This window comes from Thunnus albacares, chromosome 17, assembly GCF_914725855.1.
Source record: "Thunnus albacares chromosome 17, fThuAlb1.1, whole genome shotgun sequence".
Lineage (NCBI taxonomy): Eukaryota > Metazoa > Chordata > Actinopteri > Scombriformes > Scombridae > Thunnus > Thunnus albacares.
The window spans coordinates 2,042,353-2,061,256 of NC_058122.1; the positions used below are offsets into that span (position 1 = coordinate 2,042,353).

The window sequence follows — 18,904 nt, forward strand, 5'->3', positions numbered from 1 at the left end:
ACTTCTGTATCTCTTGCCACATGGCAGCAGGGTGAACAGGCTGTGGTTGGGGTGGGCATTGTCTTTTAGTATCCTTTGGGCTCTATGCAGGCTCCTCACCTTACCAATGTCACTGATGCTCGGTAGATGGGTACCGATGATGTTCTGGGCGGTTTTAATCACAATTCCTGTCTTGGTGCACATCCCATGCCAGTTTCTTCTGTTTCCAGTCAGGATGCTTTCTATTGCTCCTCTGTAAAAGTTAAGAACTTGGGACAGGAATTTTGCCTTCTTAAGTTTCCTTAAGAAGTACAATCATTTCCGAGCATTACTAGGGTGGAGATGTGTGATGTCCATGACAGGTTCTCTGTGATGCTGATACCCAGGAACTGAAAACTGTTCACCTGCTCCACCTCAGCTCCACTGATGTAGACAGGGCTGTGTGTCTTTGCCTCCTTTTTTTCTAAAATCAATCAGCTCTTTGGTTTTGTTGACATTGAGCAGTAGGTTGTTCTCTGTGCACCGTTCTGCAAGATTGTTGATTTCCTCCCGATATGAACTCTCATCGTTGTTTGAAATTCATCCGATGATGGTGGTGTCATCCACAAACTTCACAACAGAGTTCTCTCTATGTCAGGGGTTGCAGTCATGGGTGTACAGTGTGTGAATAGGAGGGGACTGAGCACACAACCCTGGGGGGCTCAGGTGTTGAGCACTAGAGTGGAGGAGGTATGACCACCAATCTGAACCATCTGGGGTCTGTTTGTGAGGAAGTCCAAAATAAAATGTTGTTGAAATGATGAACAATATGGCCGAGGGGAAGCAGATACAAACTGAAATAAATAAATAAATGAAATAAATGAATAACCAAGTATGGAGCCTTGTGGGACACCACATGACTGTGATTCAGTTTGGATTAGATTGTGTATGTGTGGGGTTTTGTCACTTATTTGGGATTTATTTTTTTACGTATATCACCTCAAGAAAATGCAGCGAAACGCTTTATTGTGATATGAAAAATGAAAATGTCATCTGAAAATGACATGAAGAGACATGAAGAGAGGGGGAAGCATGTGAGGACTAGAAAAATCAGTGTTTAGCAGGTTTATGAAATGTTGAACTTGTAATATATAAACTGATAAGAAATTGATAAGTTCAATTTCACATTGAATATAATTGTACACATTCACGTTTAAATTGTATATTATTATTATTATTATTATTATTATTATTATTAATAATAATAATAATAATTATTATTAACAAGATTATTATTATTATTATTATTACTATTATTATTATTATTATTATTAATAATAATAATAATAATAATAATAATAATAATAATAATAGTAATAATAATAATAATAATAATCTTGTTAATCTTATTCTGATTATTTTCGTTTTGGAATGAATTGATTGGCTCAGCAGTGATGGTGGGCGGCACCAAACCTGCTCGGAAATGTTACCTCAACAGATAGCTTTGATAACCAATAAGCACATCGTATTCTGTCGTCGTCATATTTTTGCTTACGTGGATACCGGAAGTGTACTTCTCCCGGTCTTCCGGGTTGGAGTTCCTGCAGCTGAAGTTGTTTTGGAGGTGCGATGGCTGAGGATCCTGCGCTGTCTCTCCGGGTGTCGGAGATCAAGGACCCGGCGGTTCTCTTCGAGCGCTACAACACCGAAGAGATCCGCCAGATCGAACGCAAAGTCCGCGGGGAGATCGAACAGAAGAAGGAGGAGCTGAGGCAGATGGTAGGGGAGCGCTACCGGGACCTGATCGACGCCGCAGACACCATCGGAGAGATGAGGCAGTGCTCGGAGAGCGTCGTGCAGTCCATCCAGGACATGCACCAGTACTGCCACAGCCTGAAACAAGGCAAAGCCAGTGTGAGCAGCTGCGGACAGGAGGTGAACAGCTCACCTATATGTCTTAATGTCTGCTGTTGTACAGAGAGAAAGAACACTGAACTTCATTTAAAAATCAGGCAATTCATGATTGTATAAAGGATGTGCCAACTTACACGCCCATTACAATATTACTTGACACTTAATGCGACTCAGAGCGAATCACTGATAAATTCGGCATGGAAACATTGCTTCACAGAGCATGTGTGTAAAACAAATCCCAACTTTTAGAATTGGTCCAGCGTTCATTTCCCACACCTCTTGCATCCAAAACACACGGGGGAGGGCGGAAGCGAGCAGCCCGAGACACATCTGAAATGTGAAATTTTATTCAAATAAGTGGTGCTGGTGCATCACTTATGTGCCAAATTTACCTGCTAGCTGTGTATTTTTGCTGACATGCACGGGAACACAAAATTATATTTTTGAATGAAATTTGGGGGCATAAGTCCACAAAGAACAGAATGGAATGCAGCAAGTCCTGTGTTTTTATTCATTGTCCTTATATCATAGCACGTCTCTCCCAAATTAAAATGAATATGTTTAAAGATGTACTGTGCCTTTGTTATCCAATTGTAGAGCCAAAGGCAGTGGCAGGAGAAGTTCTACACTATGGCCTCCCAGATCAAGCTCCTCTTGGAGATCCCAGAGCGCATCTGGAGCGCCATGGAGGCGTCCCAGTACCTCCAGGCCACCCAGCTCTACCTGCTGTGCTGCCACCTGCACAGTCTGCTGCAGCTGGAAGCTGCTACAGGGGGCCACTACAGCCCTGTCCTAGCACGTTTCCCCATCCTTGTCCGGCAGGTAGCCACCACCGGACACTTCAGGTACTGGATGTTTTTTTCCCACTTGTGTCGTTTGGGAGACACACTGTCACCAAGTGAAATTCCTATTTTATAACTGAAAGAATTAGTCATGGATCTATATGCAGTAGACCAAACTAGATCCAGTTATTAAAAGTAAAATCATAGATCAGTAAGCAGCCCATTCTTTCCCAGGTCCACCATTCTGCTGGACAGCAGGTCTCTGCTGCGGGGCCGGGTGGTGTCAGACCAGGCCATCGCTGAGGCCCTGGTGTCCACCATGCTGCTGGAGGGCAGCTCACCACGCCAGGCCCTGGCTGACTTCTTGTTGGCCCGGAAGGCCTCCATCCATCAGCTGCTCAACCAGCCACAGCACGGTATCATACTATTTGTAACATCTGCCAACATGTATGCATTTTAATATCAGAGTGTGCATTCCCTAAAGCCATGAGGCAAGTCATGTAGCTTGGAGGCTTTGACTGTGAAGTAGAGCAGCAAGTGTTGCATGCATTATTACTATTATTTAGCAAAATGTCTGAGTAAAGATAAAACAGTACATGTATATTTTTGTCCAGGTGCTGGGATCAAGGCCCAGGTGTGCAGCCTGGTGGAGCTGCTGGTGACCACTCTGTTCCAGGCCTATGCTGTCTTCTACCTGCCCCCAGAGGGAGGCCCCAGGCCAGGGGAGGGAGCCCTGAGCTGTGGCATGCTCTTCTCTATCTTGGAGAACGTCACCTCCACCACACCTGCAGGTGAACAGCTGTGATGTCCTGAAAGTCAGGAAATGTTTGAGTTATTTCCTTAGAGATAAGAGATTTTTTTTAATTTTATGTAATGTTTATTTGTATAGGGACAAGTATATACCACATACCACAGCATTTATAGCCTAAGCTAGTTTGCAATGCCTTTCCCTGGATGGGCTTTTAAAATACCTAAAACTCAACAATAAAATACATATGAAACTGCACAAGACTCAACAATACATATACACACATTTTAGCACAACAAAGAAAACTCACTAATACATAAATTACAACACAAAACTCAACAACAAAGCACAAACAAAGCGGCACAAAACACAAACAACTCACAAGCAAACATACCATAAAAGTCTGATAATACCTGGTTATTTAGGCTTTTATAGATGAGTTTAAGGTTAGCAAATTTAATATCAAAACTTAACATATTTCATTTCTTCAGAACATGGCATTGGTGCAATCGTATTGGTTTCCTGTCCAGAATTTGAATTGCTTGTTTATAAATCATCATAATGGCTCGATTGTTTTAGATGTTGCTTGTGACCAGGAAGTAACAAAATCATTTAAATGTGAAAAGGAGTGCAACAAACTATTTGCAACAGAATGTGGTAAACAGTCTCCAATTAATCTAAATGTGTGTAAGTTTGCTTTTGCAACCTTGCTCACCATTTTAACATACTTCTCAAATTGTAGGTGGGAATCTAACATCAGGCTTAGATATTTTAAATATACTTTGCCTTAAAATGCATGAAGAGTAAAGTAGGAAAAACCGTACATCAGGCTTCTGACATGATCTATTCTCTATCAATCACATTTCTTTCCTCAGCTAAAGGCAGCAGGAGGGTGTTACAGGAAGAGACGAGTACAGGCAGCTGGTTTAAGTACCTGCCTCCCTCCATCACTGAGTTCCAGCCCGCCCTTCGCACCCTGGCTAAGCCAATCCAGAGAGAGCAGCTCCGGGACACCCTGCAGCAGTGGATCAATACGTAAGCTGCAGCCAGTCAGGACACTGCTCATCTTTTTAATATTTGCCCTGTTTCCAGTTTGTTTGTTTATTAAGAGCAAAAAGCAGAATCAGAGTCAGATTCCCATTCCTGCTGGTGCTGGTCGTGTGAATTGTTGTGAATGGAATTGTGAATGGAGTATCACTTTCAGTGTATAGCCTGATTGTAGGCATATAGTGGCCTTTATTTACATCAGCAGCAGGCCTTTACTCCTAATCTCCCCTGTTCCCCAGTTAGTACAATCTCAAAACCGCCTTCATATTTACCCAATGTACATTCTACATCACTCATTTTTATCAGAACATGTCTTACTGAGCATTATGCTGCTCTTCTTTTCCCTGTCAGAATTACTGTTTTAATTCCCTAATTAATTCAAATCACCTCTTCGATCACTGTTAAGCAGTCACTAATGGGACGCAACACTTCTTGCATAGATGTTTCACATTAAGTGTGGCTCATTGGGAATGATCCTTTTGCTTTTAGGCTTTTAATGTGTAAATCTGCAGGAAGTGGCAAGTAAATTCATGGTAGATTAAGATCAATTGAAAAAATGACAAACTAGTTAGTGAAATAGTGACTAAAACAATATTTCTTTAAAAAAGAAAAAAGTGAGGGAAGCAGAGTATGTATGATACGACTGTTGTTGAACTGACCCGTCTTTATGTGTTTGAATGAATGAATTGATTGTTATTTGGCTTTGATTTGAAAATTTACACTATATCAACTTTATTGATTGAAGCAGAATTCTAAAAATGTTTTGTATGTTTGGATTTTCAAAAAATGACTTAAACCCTTTAACAATCATCAAAACTATCACTGATGACATTACTGTTGATAGCTAATCAGTGCCTCCCTAATGTGTCCTCTGCTTCCAGCTGTAAGGAGGACATCTGTCGTGGGGTTGGCAGCCTTCTGGTCTATGTGAAGAGCCTGAAGGGATTGGCGGCCATTAGGGACGCTGTGTGGGACCTCCTGTCCACAGACTCCATCAGTCAGCACTGGAACACTGTGTGCCAGCGGCTGCTGGAGCGCCCCCTGGCTGTCTGGGATGACTTCCTGCAGCAGCTCTTCCTTCAGCGCCTGCAGGTTAGTGTGCTCCAATTTTCATGATCAGGTCATTCCATTGGCATATTTGTATGTGTTCATGCCTCCTTGAAATTCTGGGTCATGTTCACTCTCACCGTACTCACAGGCCTGCCTTCTTATGCAGTAAAAATTGCGCATATTGTAATATTTCAATGATTCCTTCCTTCCATTCCAAAAGGCCATCACCAAAGATGAAACTGAAGCCATCTCGACGAGCTCCGTCCAGCTCCTCACCTCGGCTGTGAGGGATCTGGAGGGCCAGACCATCCATACTTCTTCAAGTATCAACCCTGGCTCTGGCCGTGGCGCCCAGTACGAAGTAGATGTGGCCTCCTTCTTGTGGTCGGAGTCTCCGGGGGACCTGCTGAGCGATGCAGGGTGGGTCAGTGTTACCCAACGGGGGCAGCAGCAGCAGAGGAGTGGTCTGGCCATGAAGACCCAGGCCCTGACACCCTGCGTTCAGAACTTCTGCTCCTCCATGGACGCCAAGCTGAAGGCCAGGCTTGATGACCTGCAGCACTACCTTCCCTCTCAGGATACTGGTAGGGGCGATGTTTGCTAGTCTGCTTAAGCTAATGCAATGTTAAAACAGACTGCCTGATGGAAAGTGGTTGTCAGTCTCAACCAGTCTCCCTGAAGTAGTCAAGTCCCCAATGTCCCAACACCAGTTACCAGATTTGCAGAGGTTATCAGCTGCCACCATCATCAAAATACCAAATGAGGGAATATATTGAAGAAAGGTGTTCCTCCAAGTGGACAGCAAAATGCCCCCCAAAGCATAACAGAGCCACCGGATCTCCTCTCTGTAGGGGTCAAGCATTCAGACCTGGGCTGGTTTTTCCTTTAATTTGTCACCTGTCTGTATCTTCTGTGCAAAACTGACATTTTGGCCTAAAGGTAGAGAGAATGGTAGGAGAATGAAACAGGTTTATCTTCTGAGGATGACAAATGTGAATGTAGTTAAATTAAATGTCAATTCATCCTTTGGGAACCATGATTATCTCTTATAATATTCACAGAAATCCAGCTGTTGGTTTTCAACACATTTTGTCATGGACCAAAGTGTTGTTTTACAGGTAATTTTGACTTGAAAGTGGTTCTGGACAACGGTCAGGAGGTCACCAAAATAATTAAGAATCGTGAGGGGACCTGACCTAAAGTGATGGACATGTTGGCAGGTGCGGTGGCCTGCTGACTGACCCACATCTTCATACTTTAAGTCCCACCAAATGCTGAGTAAAAAACAATGCTAGCTAGCAGTGTTCAGGGAGGGCATTATTAGTCAGCTGGTTGGTCAGTCCACCACTTTGGTCTACAGTGTAATGTCTAAAAAACTATTGGATGGATTGCCATAAAATGTTGTACAGATGTCCATAGTCTCTGTAGTTTGAGTGAAAACTTTCAACAACTATTTCAACTATTTCAATAACTCTTATCATGAAATTTGACACAGATATTCAGGGTCTTTAGAGGATGAATCCTAACAACTCTGTTGATTTGACCAGACTATTTATCTAGTATCACTGGATGGGTTAGTATTCATGGCTTCCAAAATGATGTATCATAATGACTTCCCGAGATTTCCCTTCTACTGTTACCAGCGGGTTGACCTTTTTGGCTCAGAGTAAAATATTTTGACATCTACTAGATGGATTACCAAAATATTTGGTTCAGACATTCATGTTTTTCACTGGATGAATTTTGATCACTGTTTACTTTTCCTCTGGCGCCATCAGCTGGTCAAAATTTCAATTTGTCGAATACTTCTGTTTCTGACTCAAGTGCAAAACTAATGACACTCCCATCTGCCTCACCTGTTAGTTTGTGTTTAGTGACATTTTACAGCCAAATAGTTATAGCCATCTCCTCAGTAAATGCACATGAGTGTGTGTCATTTTACACTGAGTAGTGATTTGTTTGTCCTTCACTCTCAGGGTCTGACTCCATCTCTGTCACACTGTCATCCTCTGGACCTACCGAGGGTTCGTCAGCATCCTCGTTCAACCGCTTCACAGACTCACCGGCGGTGGAGGAGGCTTTACGTGAAGGCTGCCTGGCCTGTGTTCGCCACATCCTGTCCTCCATCCGCTCTGAACTGGCTGCAGCCTCGCCAGACCCCAGCCCTGCCTGCCTCAGTTCGGTCCTTTTCATGGCCAGACTGTGCCAGTCCATGGGTGAACTCTGTCCCAACCTGAAGCATTGCATCCTGGGGAAACAGATGGGGTGCGAGGCCACGGCCAAGGGGACCCCCAGACAGGGAAAGAAGCTGGGCAAAGCCAGGGCCGCTGCAGAGATCAGCCCGGTGCAGGCCAAGTGGGCAGGTCTGAAGGAGGAGCTTCTCAACTGCAGCATGGAGGCCTACCGCATCTGGAGCTCCGCCCTCTCCAAAGTCAGACACTGTCAGAAATGTAGACGTATATTTGTGATGGCTTATTTTATTTACTGCATTTAGTATGAAGTCTGTTATGTGTGGAGGAGTGTAGAATCCTGACTGGCAGAGTTAGCATGGGGTACCTCAAAAGCCCACTCACTAAACTTTGTGGAACACTTAACTACATCTCACAGTAAAGGATCATCCAACGCCAAAGACCATTGAGATGTGGTTGAGAGCTCCAAAAAGCTAGCAAGTGGACATTTGAGCTCAATTTATTTTGTAGAATTGTTTGAAGTTTGCAAGAGACAAGACCCGAATGAACCCCAGATAAGCCTCTTACTGTCCACATAGGTTCAAACATCATTTCATAATTTAATGGTGGTTATCCCCCTTTTCTCTTTGCCAGTCAACAACCAAAGGGTGTTCAGTTTAGTATGATAGAGGACTAAAGAAACCAGAAAATATTCACATTTAAGAAGCTGGAATCAGGGAATTTAGACTTTTTTTCTCTTTAAAAAATGACTCAAAACGATGAATTGATTATCAAAATAGTTGGTGATTAATTTAACAGTTGACAACTGATCAATTAATTGAATAGTTGTTGCAAACAAACAATTACTTGTTTACGTGTTGAGCAGATACAGAGCATCATTAGCATTATATGTAACAAGATCATCTTTGCTCAGCCCAACTACCTGTTTTTAGAGCTCTTAACATTACACAGCCTTTATTTAGTAATGGGACATGGCTCAGCTGTTGTCATGTGACTTTAATGCTTCTAGGGAATTGTGTAATGACTGTAATGTCTCACTTAAAGAAGAGCATTTGAGCATTTTTAGCTCATAGTTTTGGTCGTACAGACCAAAAGTTCAACTCCTTGTTTCCAGCAGCCAGCTGTTTTCAATGAAGAAGCTCTGATAATCCCACTGTTAGAGAAATTAGCAACTAGCTGGTTAACATAATGGAGCATTAAGCAGCTAAAGAATTATTTTCTCAGGAGTTGCTGGAGACCAAACCAGAGCTAAAGGGAGAGTCAATATTGGACTTACATTCATCAGGTGAACACAAACATAACTCCAAATGAATGTTGCTCTGTGTCTGCTGGATGTGTAAATGTGCTGCTGCTGCTCTTCGCAACACATTAACCATATCAACTTTATAAGGTGATAACATGTCAATGTTGTGTTTGTTCTGCTGCCCCCAAGTGGCAAAAAAAAATCAATGATTGTGGCTTTAAATCGTGATGAATTGTTCCAAGACCTGGCTAGTAACACTGTGTTGTGTTGTGCCAGGTGCTGCTGGTTAAGTTCGGCACAGCTCTTCATGCTGAGTCTGCTGGTGACATCCTAACAACAGCAACAAACTGGGAGGATCTGGAGATCCAAGAGGAGGCCGAGTCCGGGAGCAGCATCACATCTAAAATCCGTCTTCCTGTCCAGGTCAGCCGCTCAAAAATGCCAATCAGAAAGCTCAGAGATTTCTAAATACATTTAGAAATCTGATGTGAAACTTTTGTGCCTTCTGCAGCCGTCATGGTTTGTCCAGTCGCTGCTGTTCCAGCTGTGTGTGGAGGTGAACAGGGTAGGAGGCCATGCTCTGCCCCGGCCCACCCTGCAGGAGCTGCTGCAGACCTGTCTGGCTCAGGCCCTGCAACACTACCACAGCCTCACACAGCAGGCCCGCAGCAAGGTAACTGACACACACGCACCATGTTGAGGACAAGGGATGTTTTCATGATTTTGTTACCCTTGAAGTTGATTTTTAATCTCACTTAAACATCCATTAGTAGCTTTTCTGGAGCTTTTGGTTGGCAGATGTTCTCTTCATATATTTTTTTCAATTTTGGGGGGGGTTTGCAAGGAAACACAGTTCAGCTTTAGGGACATCTGCAGGTTAGGACGAAATGGAAGAATAGGGAGAGGGACTAAAGTGTTGAGAGAAGCTCAAAGGATGAGGAAAATGCACAGAAAAAGAAAGGAGCAGAAGAAGAGGAGGCAAGAGATCAGAAAATGGATGTCTGAAGGGAAGGCAGGAGGAAGAGTAAGGAGTGGGAGGAGGGAGTGAAAAGAGGATGAGAGAGGAAAGTGGAGGTTCCCTACTAGCTTCATGAATGTCTCTGTCTTCCATCCTGCAGGAGGGTGTATTCCCCATGACTCAGAACAGAGCTTTGCAGTTGTTGTTTGACCTTCGTTACCTCAACACTACACTGGGCAGCAAAACGGAGGAAGGCAAGAGCTCCCGATCCCAACAAGACCCCAGGTAATGCCCCCCATTGCAAATTTGTTGCATGCAGCCAATCTGGAGCGTCATTGCCAAGGCTAGATTACCAACCAGGCAAAGCAGGGAACTGCTCCAAGAATGTTGAATGTTTCACGTCAAAGCGCAACACACAACGTCCAAAATGACCTGTGGAAGCACATTCCAACCCAGTTCTAACAGACCCGCGGATAATTAGAACCGATCCTAAATGTGGTGAGAGAGAACACCAGCACTGGCAGCAGCAGGATGATTAATCAACAAACAGCAGCAGCAGTGGAAAAGAGCAGCAACATAATAATAATAATGCTCTAAGAATGAATGTGAAGTCATAGAGACTAATCCCAAAAATATTTACATTATATGCTTTATAGACTAATCTGTAGAATTCCTTTTTTCACCTCCTGCAGCAACAATAAAACATTCTATAGCCAACTGGGGGACAGACAGAAGGTATTCATTTTCTAACGACTTTAATATCTGTCAATTCAAATTTCTAAAATTGTTATTTAAAAGCATTTACTTTTTATAGGCTACTGATTTCCTCAAATATTTTCTCCTGCTGTGACTGTGATGTACGGTGTGATTAGAGCTGATAGTGAGCATGCTCACATCCATTTCGATCCTCTCAAGTATTTAACATATTAACAAAGACCTGAGACCTGTGGTAGTAAAACCAGACTCTATTGGATTGGAGTATTATTGGGATCCAGGTCTGATTCAGGTCCCAGATTGGGTCTCAGTTGTTATTTGTAATGATCTCTCCTTTCATCCTGCCACTTTGCTGTCACAGTGAGACTTTCTCTGTCTCAAGTCTTGCATTGCACATGCTCACATGTAAAGAGAGTTACAAACAAGGTTACATGTTTAAATGGCTAATAAGTGGCCTCTTTCCAGAAAGTAGACAGTACTTTACTTAGTCTCAGCTGGTTTGTGCTAATTTAATTAAAAATTGTTTGGGATTTTGCACCATTAAAGCACAATATTACTGTAACATACATAAGGGCCTTATGCTCAATTAGCTAATCTTGAGGTCCTGTCTTGAAGTATCATAATCTACTTTTTAGACCCTCGTTATTTTTGTTTTTGCTTATATGTTGTATTTCTAAATGAATGTGTTTTTGATCAAATGACCACACAATTCCAGTGTAGACAAAAGCAGCAGCTTATTATTTCCCCAGGGCCTCCTAGCGGGTTCATCTGACCTACAGGAGCATGGTTGTGGATGTTTAGTTGTAATGTTAGTGCAATCTTTTGTACTCGATGCTTCTCTTTACATTCTGCTTCGTTCAGACGTGTTTTTAAAGAATTTCTTCTCTCATCTGAACCATGAAAAGTAAGTGGAAGAAATACCTGCAGCTGAAAAGTTGATTCAGTCATGTAACAGTAATAAAGGCATTTCAGGGTTAGACATTGTGGTTGCTAAAGAGGTTTAGAGAAGGCGTCTTTCTTTCAGTATGAATCATGGTCTTCAGTACACAAATACACACATGCTGAAAATCTCAGGCTCTTGCAAATATTTTTCTCAAGCAGATTTTAGCTAGAATTCCCTGGAAATACTCACTTCCCAGAATTTAATAATAGAATGCGTGGTTTCCTGAAGTAGTTTAATAGAAGTTCATGATAGTTGGAGGACAAAAAGCATTGTATTAAATAGTTATGTTGTCAGTAAACCAAACCTGAATAAACTTTCAGCAAACAAGGACATTTTTTCAATGATGTGATGATGTAAATGGTTAGTTTAGAAGAGCATATGTGATTTGTAGTTGTATTTTAGTTGAGTTCCACCACTTTTCATTAGATATTTGTTTTCCAGCTTTGTTTCTATATTTTGGTTGTTGAATTTCTCTTTACTCCCGGCAGCATTAAAAGTCTTTCTGAAAGCTGTAAACATTGAACTGTGTGTCTTTCAGGATCCATGAGGTCTGTGATTGGCTGGAGAGCTACATCGACCCCTTTGACCTGGACGTGTTCACCCCGCCGCTGAACGCCAACCTCAACCGCCTGTCCCAGAGGACATCGGTACTTTCAGCCACTTACCATCTACACACACAACAAAGAGAAAGACAGTGGACTAGCTTAATGAATATGAAAACATTATTGCTAAATGTATAGAACCACTATTCACATCAGGCCTGAGATGAGAGGTTACAATGAGCGGATGATGTCGCTGTTGTCCCATATTGTTCTGATGTAACATCGGAGCACTTTATGGGGTCACTCTGTTGGGTAACATTGTTGACAGACGATGTAACGTTGTGTTTCAGGTGCTGCTGGGGCTGCTGACAGGCTCAGAGAAGCAGTTTGCCTCAAGGAGCAGCAGTGTGAACTCCCAGGAGCCTTACAACATCCTACCGCTGACCAGCAGTCAGATCAGGTCAGAGGTCAACACTGGTTGATAGTGATTCAAAAGTACTCTGTATAACTGTAATAACCTACAATAAAATCACAACGCAAACCACAAACATCAAACCACAACATCACTGAGCAGACGCCTTATCTTTCACAAGCTGCTTGCTCCAAATCCTGGAGTTCCTGGAGGTCAGAACTATTACTTTGATAAGCATATAAAATCGATATCATATATTAAAGTTTAATTGGAAGATTCTGTTGAAATTGACATGACATAGTCAGCTAGATAATTTCTCTACAGCAGTGATTCCCAACCAGAGGTACTTCTGCAGTTGCTAAAGGGTACATGGAAAGCTAATTAATTTATTTAAATAATAATAATAATAATGATAATAATAATAATGATAATTGGCTAAAAGTAACGGAAAAAACGTTGCAATAGCTAAAAGTAACAGATAAAGAGTGGAAATGGTTGCTAAAAGTAACAGATAAAGGGTTAAAATGGTTAGGTAAAAGTAACAGATAAATGGTTGTATGTTGGTTATGTGAAAATATATTGTAACAGTATCCACTTTTAGGTCATCAATAGTGCTACATAAGAAACATTCATAAGCACGTTTGAGTGGTGTTGATGAACGTACGGGTACTTAAGCTCATCTGATAGGGCTGTAGGGGTACATCACTGCTCTACAGTAGAGTCCCCACCCTGTAGGTGTTGTTGAACTACAAAAACACACAGTCCACTCACAGTTCTAGAGTGGTTTTGTCGTGGAAATTGCCTGCAAACCCTCAACATAAACATGAAATAACACCCAAAACACTGATGTAGTTGATTAATATATTGTGACAATATATAGAGACATTGCCCTCCAACACAGAAGTCAGGAGAATTTGTCTCAAAGGAGGGAAGGGTACAGTAGTTTTTTACAGTTTTCAGCAGAACAAAGAAGACTTAAAGTTCATTTTCAGCTCTATATTTTTATTCTGAGACTCCACTAGAGTAGCTTTGCATGAGTCACAGTTCAAAAAACTTCTTATTTATCTTATACTGGGCCTTTATGCAGCTCCTCAGTTCAGCCTCTCGCTCTAACAGGCAGTCTTAGCTCCTGTCTCTTTAAGGCCCCCCTCCTGATGAGCCCACTCTGTTCTGTTCTCTCCGGAATCCTTCTGAGGGGCAGCCATATCAGAGTCATGTTAATTTACTGCAATGAAAATCCAATATTTCCTGCTTTACTACTTTATATTAAAAACTTTTAAATTACTAAATATAGGGAGACTTTTTTGTGGAGAATTTACAGGAAATTAAACATGTTTTTCACTGAATTAGCAGAGCTTTGTAAGCAGCGCTAAAAACCGGTCAACAACATATGGAGATATTTGTCTAGCAGATCAGTTAATCGATCAGAAATAATGTAGGGAGGAATAGTACAAGCAGAAACAGCCACAGTGATGATGATGTTTGATGAAGATCTGCAGATGACCAGCACAGCTCCAACAGGTAAACTACTTCTTTTACTTTGCTGTGCTGTGTAATGGAGTCATGGTTTGGTGTAACTACCCCCAAAACAATGGAAAAATGCCATTATGTTAGCAGAGCAGAGCAGTGAACGCTGTGCATAAAGCAGATGACCATATAAAGAAATCCGCTACCAGCTGACCATTGGAAACCGAGCGTTCGGAGCAGTGCGAAGCTGGTGCTTTTTGCTCACAGGGATTACTTCTACATATGTTTACCTCATTATTTAACACTTTTACCACATGTAATATGAACATCCAACACTGTAACATTATATATATATGACTGACAGTAAGGAAAAGCATTATAGGTCCCCTTTAAGGATTGGCTCCCTGTTGCTTACATAAGACAGTCAATCTATAGAAAACACCTGCATACAAAAAGCTCTTAATTCTAACAAGGGTCAGAGTTCAACACTGGTATTTCCTTTTATGGAAATACAGGAAATTGGAAGCACTAGATCCGGTGCCCCTTGGAGACTCCCTCAGGCTATGAATCTCATGACCACACATGACCTTCATCTGAGGCATATTATATATGTTTTACATAGCAACAAAGGCATATGGTAATAAAGAAACAAATAAAAAGTGGATAATAAATGAATCAATGATAAATGAAACACTAAGTTTCATGTTAGTTTACAGAGTGATGTTTCCTTTCCTTCACAAATGATATTTGGCAGAGCACAGACACAACTTGCAGAAAACTCATTAATTTCACAACAGTCATTTCAGAATTAATGTCCATCAGCTACAACTGGTATACATTACTACTGATTACATGTGAAGTTTTAACTGGCAAAAGTAAAATTGTCAGCGCTGACTAAAAATGAGAAGAATGCTAATGCAACCTGAATGTTTTCTACATTGCTCTTTGCTAAAAGATGGAATAGAGATAAATAAGTAAACAACTGATATAAATAACTGCATTCCATTTAGATTAGCCAGTCCCAGGTTCCTGCTAGAGTGCATGTTGGTTCACTGGAATTGCTTACTGGAACACTTAATGTAACAGAGCCATTGTTGATTTTAGTTGTTCCACCTGTGCTTTTCCTGCTTTAACAAGTCAAAATGTCTGCTGTGAAAAAAATCCATAAGGTCAATTGGTGAAGCATCATACTGCTGCCAGATCTGTTGGTCTCACTGTTTGGGTCAACAGCAAGTTGGATTTGGTCTAATCATCACTTGAGACTATATCTGGCTAGTTCTGACTCTCCTCAGGTCCTTTTCAGATTAATTTAAGGCAGTTGGGTTGGTCTCTTGGACCTGTGAAGACCTCTAATAATATGGTGACAATTCTGATTCTTAAAGTTCCTCTTCAGACATGTTTTAAAAAAATACTCTGCTTTGAATAATAATTAGTGTCTGATACAGTTTTTCCACCAAAAAGAAGTTCAATTGCCTTGTTAAAATCCATCCATAAGTCCATATCAGTAGGATATCTATATGAATCAAATGTCATCATTTGGGAAACAGTATCAACCTAACCCCCACCATGATTCTGTCCCCCGCAGGTTCGGGCTGCTGCCTCTCAGTATGTCAAATGTGCGTAAATCCAAGTCAGCCAGCAGAGGCTCCGATGCTCCTCACCAGCCGGTGAGTAACAGAGCAGAGATTTAGCAGCGGAAGCTGCAGGACATTTCAGTGTTGTTTCATATGTTGACAACCACAGTATGTCTTCATTTCTCTGCTGTGTTCGATTGTTTTGTTCCACCCTGGGTAAATGTTGTCTGTTGCATCCTCTGCCTTCCCAGCGTTTTTGAGTGCGAGAAACCCAGGCAAGTTCATCAGTGTGGGTTTATATTTGTGCGTGTGTGTGTGAGTGAGTGTTTGGATGTATTGTCAGTGGTGCTGCAGTTTACCTTTGGTGCATTTGCAGTGTGATATTGCATTATTAATTAATGAAATGATTCTTGAGTTTGGATGGGTGGAAACTAAGGAATGTTGTTCTGCTGTGGTAACTAATCTCCCACACTCTGCTTGGGCTCGTAAAGTAGCTCAGGATCAGACTATTGATTGGAGAATTTAATAGGACAGTAGTGTGTGTGAGCCTGGGGCATTCTTACCTGTATGTGAGGACCAATCCCATCTTGAGATTCACTCATTACCACTAAATCTTGAGTTAAAGTCAGCAGGAAAAAACAAAAGAAAAATACGTTTATTTCTATGCAGCTCAAACTGGGATTTGTCTGAAATGAGCAAGTAGACTTCTTTACAACTTGAAGGAATTCACCAGATTTTAGTTAGAATATCACATTTTAAGCTTCCCCTTTAAAGAAACACTCTTGACATTTTGGAAAATAGTCTTGTTTGCTGTCTTACCAACAGTCAGAAGTCACTTTGGGCTGAGCTAGCCTAGCAAAGTCTGCCTGATGTCCCATCTCTGGGCTGGGTACACAGAGATAAAACTGATGTCTGTTTATTCTGACTCTGGGCAACATGGCAAGCTTCCAAATATTTCACTATCCAAAATTGTCAGAGTGTTCAGTCTGTATGGTGATGAGTCCGTAGACACCAGAATAATCCAGGTTTCCTGTGAATCATTGGCTCAGGTGATCCATATTAACGCTCACAGTATAAAACTGTATAAAGTCTGTTAGCTCCACTACTATGTCTCTGCTTGGAAACAATGAACGTCCTCATTTTCTTTACATTGACATAATGCTAAGGGTTAACTCCAACGAAACATTTTGCATGCTAATGCGATAGCCTTTTCTGTAGCTGTTATTGAACATCCTGCTCTAGAGACTAACAGCTTGAGTTAATGCTGTATGAAATACTGATGTGTTAGCATGGAGCATCAGAGCCAGGGATCTACCAAGCCCTGATCCAGGACTGTCACTCCTGATGGTCATCTCCTGGAACCCAGACTTCTTAAACACTCAACAGCTCATAAAACTTTCTCTTAAGGTAGAAAACAATGATATCAGGCAAATGTAAAGAAACAAAAATCACAAATTTGGTCAAATGGTCTCTTCCAATAACGTTAATTTAACTGAATAAACCAGACACTGTAAAAGAGGCCTGTTCTTGTTCAGAGCTAATTATGTTTTGGGTTTTTTTTTTTTTGTTACTTGGCATCTGCCTGATTTCGAAGATTAACTACCATCTGGTGAGGTTGTATTTTCAATATTCTTCTGTAATTAATTTTGTGAGTCCTTGAGTGATTGAAATGTCCAGATTCTAGGAGATGGCCATCCAGGACTGTGATACATGTTATGATGGTCCTGGATCTACCATGGTGTTGTATTTTCTCATCACTTAACAATTGAGATGACCAATGGAACAATCTACCAAAACCTCATCAGACATGATATTGTGTCCTTCCTCCAGCAGGCTCATCCATCCTCCACAGCAGACAGTGACAGCTTCCGGCCAGGCAGCCTGTTCAGACAGCTCGCAGATCAGGACGAAGATACAAGCGCTCCCTCTTTATTCAAACTCAGCTGGCTGTCTGGCATGGCCAAATAACCCTTTAATGCTCAAGACTTTTTATTTGCCTTTGCAGAAACTTTGTAAAAAAAAATATGTATAGTAAATATAATTTTGTCTTTGGAGAAATGCCTCTTGTGTGATTTAATTCACTTTACTTGAGAATTAAAGGACAGGTTCACAATTTTTCTGGCTATTAAAATATCCCCCTCAAATGCGCTTTCAATGTAAGTGATGGAGGCCAAAATCCACAGTGTGTCCACACAGTCATTTAGTGCAAAAATGCATTTAAAAGTTGATGTGAAGCTTATATGAGTCTTCAGCAGTCTGAGTTAGTCATATCAAGTGGATATCTGACACATTTACAGTCTTTTTAGCATCAAATTCCCTCTTTGTGTTTCCTCAGACAGTATTTCTCTGTTGAGCTGTGGTGGAAGTATAGTAACAAAAAGACTGTAATGTTGAAAGATATCTACTTGATTTGACTCATTTGGACGCTGAAGCTTCATATTAGCTTCAGATAAACTTTTAAATACATTTTTGCACAGAAGGAGGACTGTGGATTTTGTCCCCCATCACTTACAAGTTGCAAGTGCATTATGAAGGGATCTTCTAATGGTCAGTATGAACAGAAGGAATGATTACAGCAAGATAAACATGTTTCAATGTTCATATGGGTTCCTGACTTGTTTTAAGACACATTTGTAACAGTATGGACCCGTCCATTAATCCAACTGTTGAGAGAGATGGTGTGTTATAACATACCCAACTCTGATACAGATTAGGTTGTAATGTCATTATCATCTTCGAAACTTGTATGTAGTCATTGAGAGATCAGTGAAGCAGTAACGTCAGTGCCTCAAAGCCAGTTCACCACTTACAGTACTGCTTTGAATATTTTATGTATATTTTTTTCCACACAAAAGTTCAATTAACTAGTTAAAAGAATGTGAAAAGCACAATTACTGTATTCCTTCTCCCTCATTTAAAGCATCTATGAGTGCAAGTGTTCATTTCAAGTACATTCTCAGTGTTTGTACACTAGAGGCTTCAAGTTTTAACATCACACTTCTGGCACTGTACTTATAGGAGTAAACTGAGATTTAACGTGAGCATAGAGAAACTTTCCTCCTCCAGCAGATGAATGTGAAAACAAACTGTACATGCAGTGCATCATTCTGCAGTGAAGAACAAACAGTGTAGGATCAAGAAGCAGATGTAAAGTAACAAAAATCACAAATTTGGTCAAATGGTCTCTTCCATTAAAGTTGATTTTACTGAATAAACCAGACACCGTGAAAGAGACCTGTTCTTGCTAATAGCAAATTATATTTTGAGGTTTTTTTGTTACTTGGCACCTGCCTTATGCTGAAGATCAGCTACCATCTGGTGAGGTTGATGCACATGCAGTACATCATTCTGCACCGTGAAGAT

The 18,904-nt window shown here is 41.2% G+C and overlaps 1 protein-coding gene across 4 annotated transcripts; it reads left to right on the forward strand.

The window, feature by feature from the left end:
• Positions 1 to 1,523: 1,523 nt before the first annotated feature.
• cog1 (component of oligomeric golgi complex 1) lies at positions 1,524 to 17,595 on the forward strand. Of its 4 annotated transcripts, none has more exons than XM_044331184.1 (16): positions 1,524 to 1,893; positions 2,470 to 2,717; positions 2,889 to 3,070; positions 3,269 to 3,445; positions 4,278 to 4,437; positions 5,331 to 5,541; positions 5,720 to 6,083; positions 7,476 to 7,930; positions 9,208 to 9,354; positions 9,443 to 9,604; positions 10,050 to 10,174; positions 12,085 to 12,193; positions 12,439 to 12,548; positions 15,553 to 15,634; positions 15,793 to 15,816; positions 17,372 to 17,461. In XM_044331184.1, the coding sequence occupies exons 1-15, from the start codon at positions 1,588 to 1,590 to the stop codon at positions 15,799 to 15,801; spliced, it is 2,847 nt and encodes a 948-aa protein (XP_044187119.1). In that variant the 5' UTR covers positions 1,524 to 1,587; the 3' UTR covers positions 15,802 to 15,816; positions 17,372 to 17,461. The 4 variants fall into 4 exon arrangements, with proteins under 4 accessions (XP_044187119.1, XP_044187120.1, XP_044187117.1 ...); XM_044331185.1 differs by having other exon boundaries at positions 17,375 to 17,441; XM_044331182.1 differs by lacking the exon at positions 15,793 to 15,816 and having other exon boundaries at positions 17,372 to 17,595.
• Positions 17,596 to 18,904: the final 1,309 nt, after the last annotated feature.

Excerpts from the sequence above, each read along its gene's own strand:
- cog1 (XM_044331182.1), top strand. The coding sequence starts at position 1,588 with ATGGCTGAGGATCCTGCGCTGTCTCTCCGGGTGTCGGAGATCAAGGAC. Across the intron at positions 2,718-2,888 it reads GCCACCACCGGACACTTCAG|GTCCACCATTCTGCTGGACA; the intron begins GTACTGGATGTT and ends ATTCTTTCCCAG. Across the intron at positions 6,084-7,475 it reads CCTTCCCTCTCAGGATACTG|GGTCTGACTCCATCTCTGTC; the intron begins GTAGGGGCGATG and ends CTTCACTCTCAG.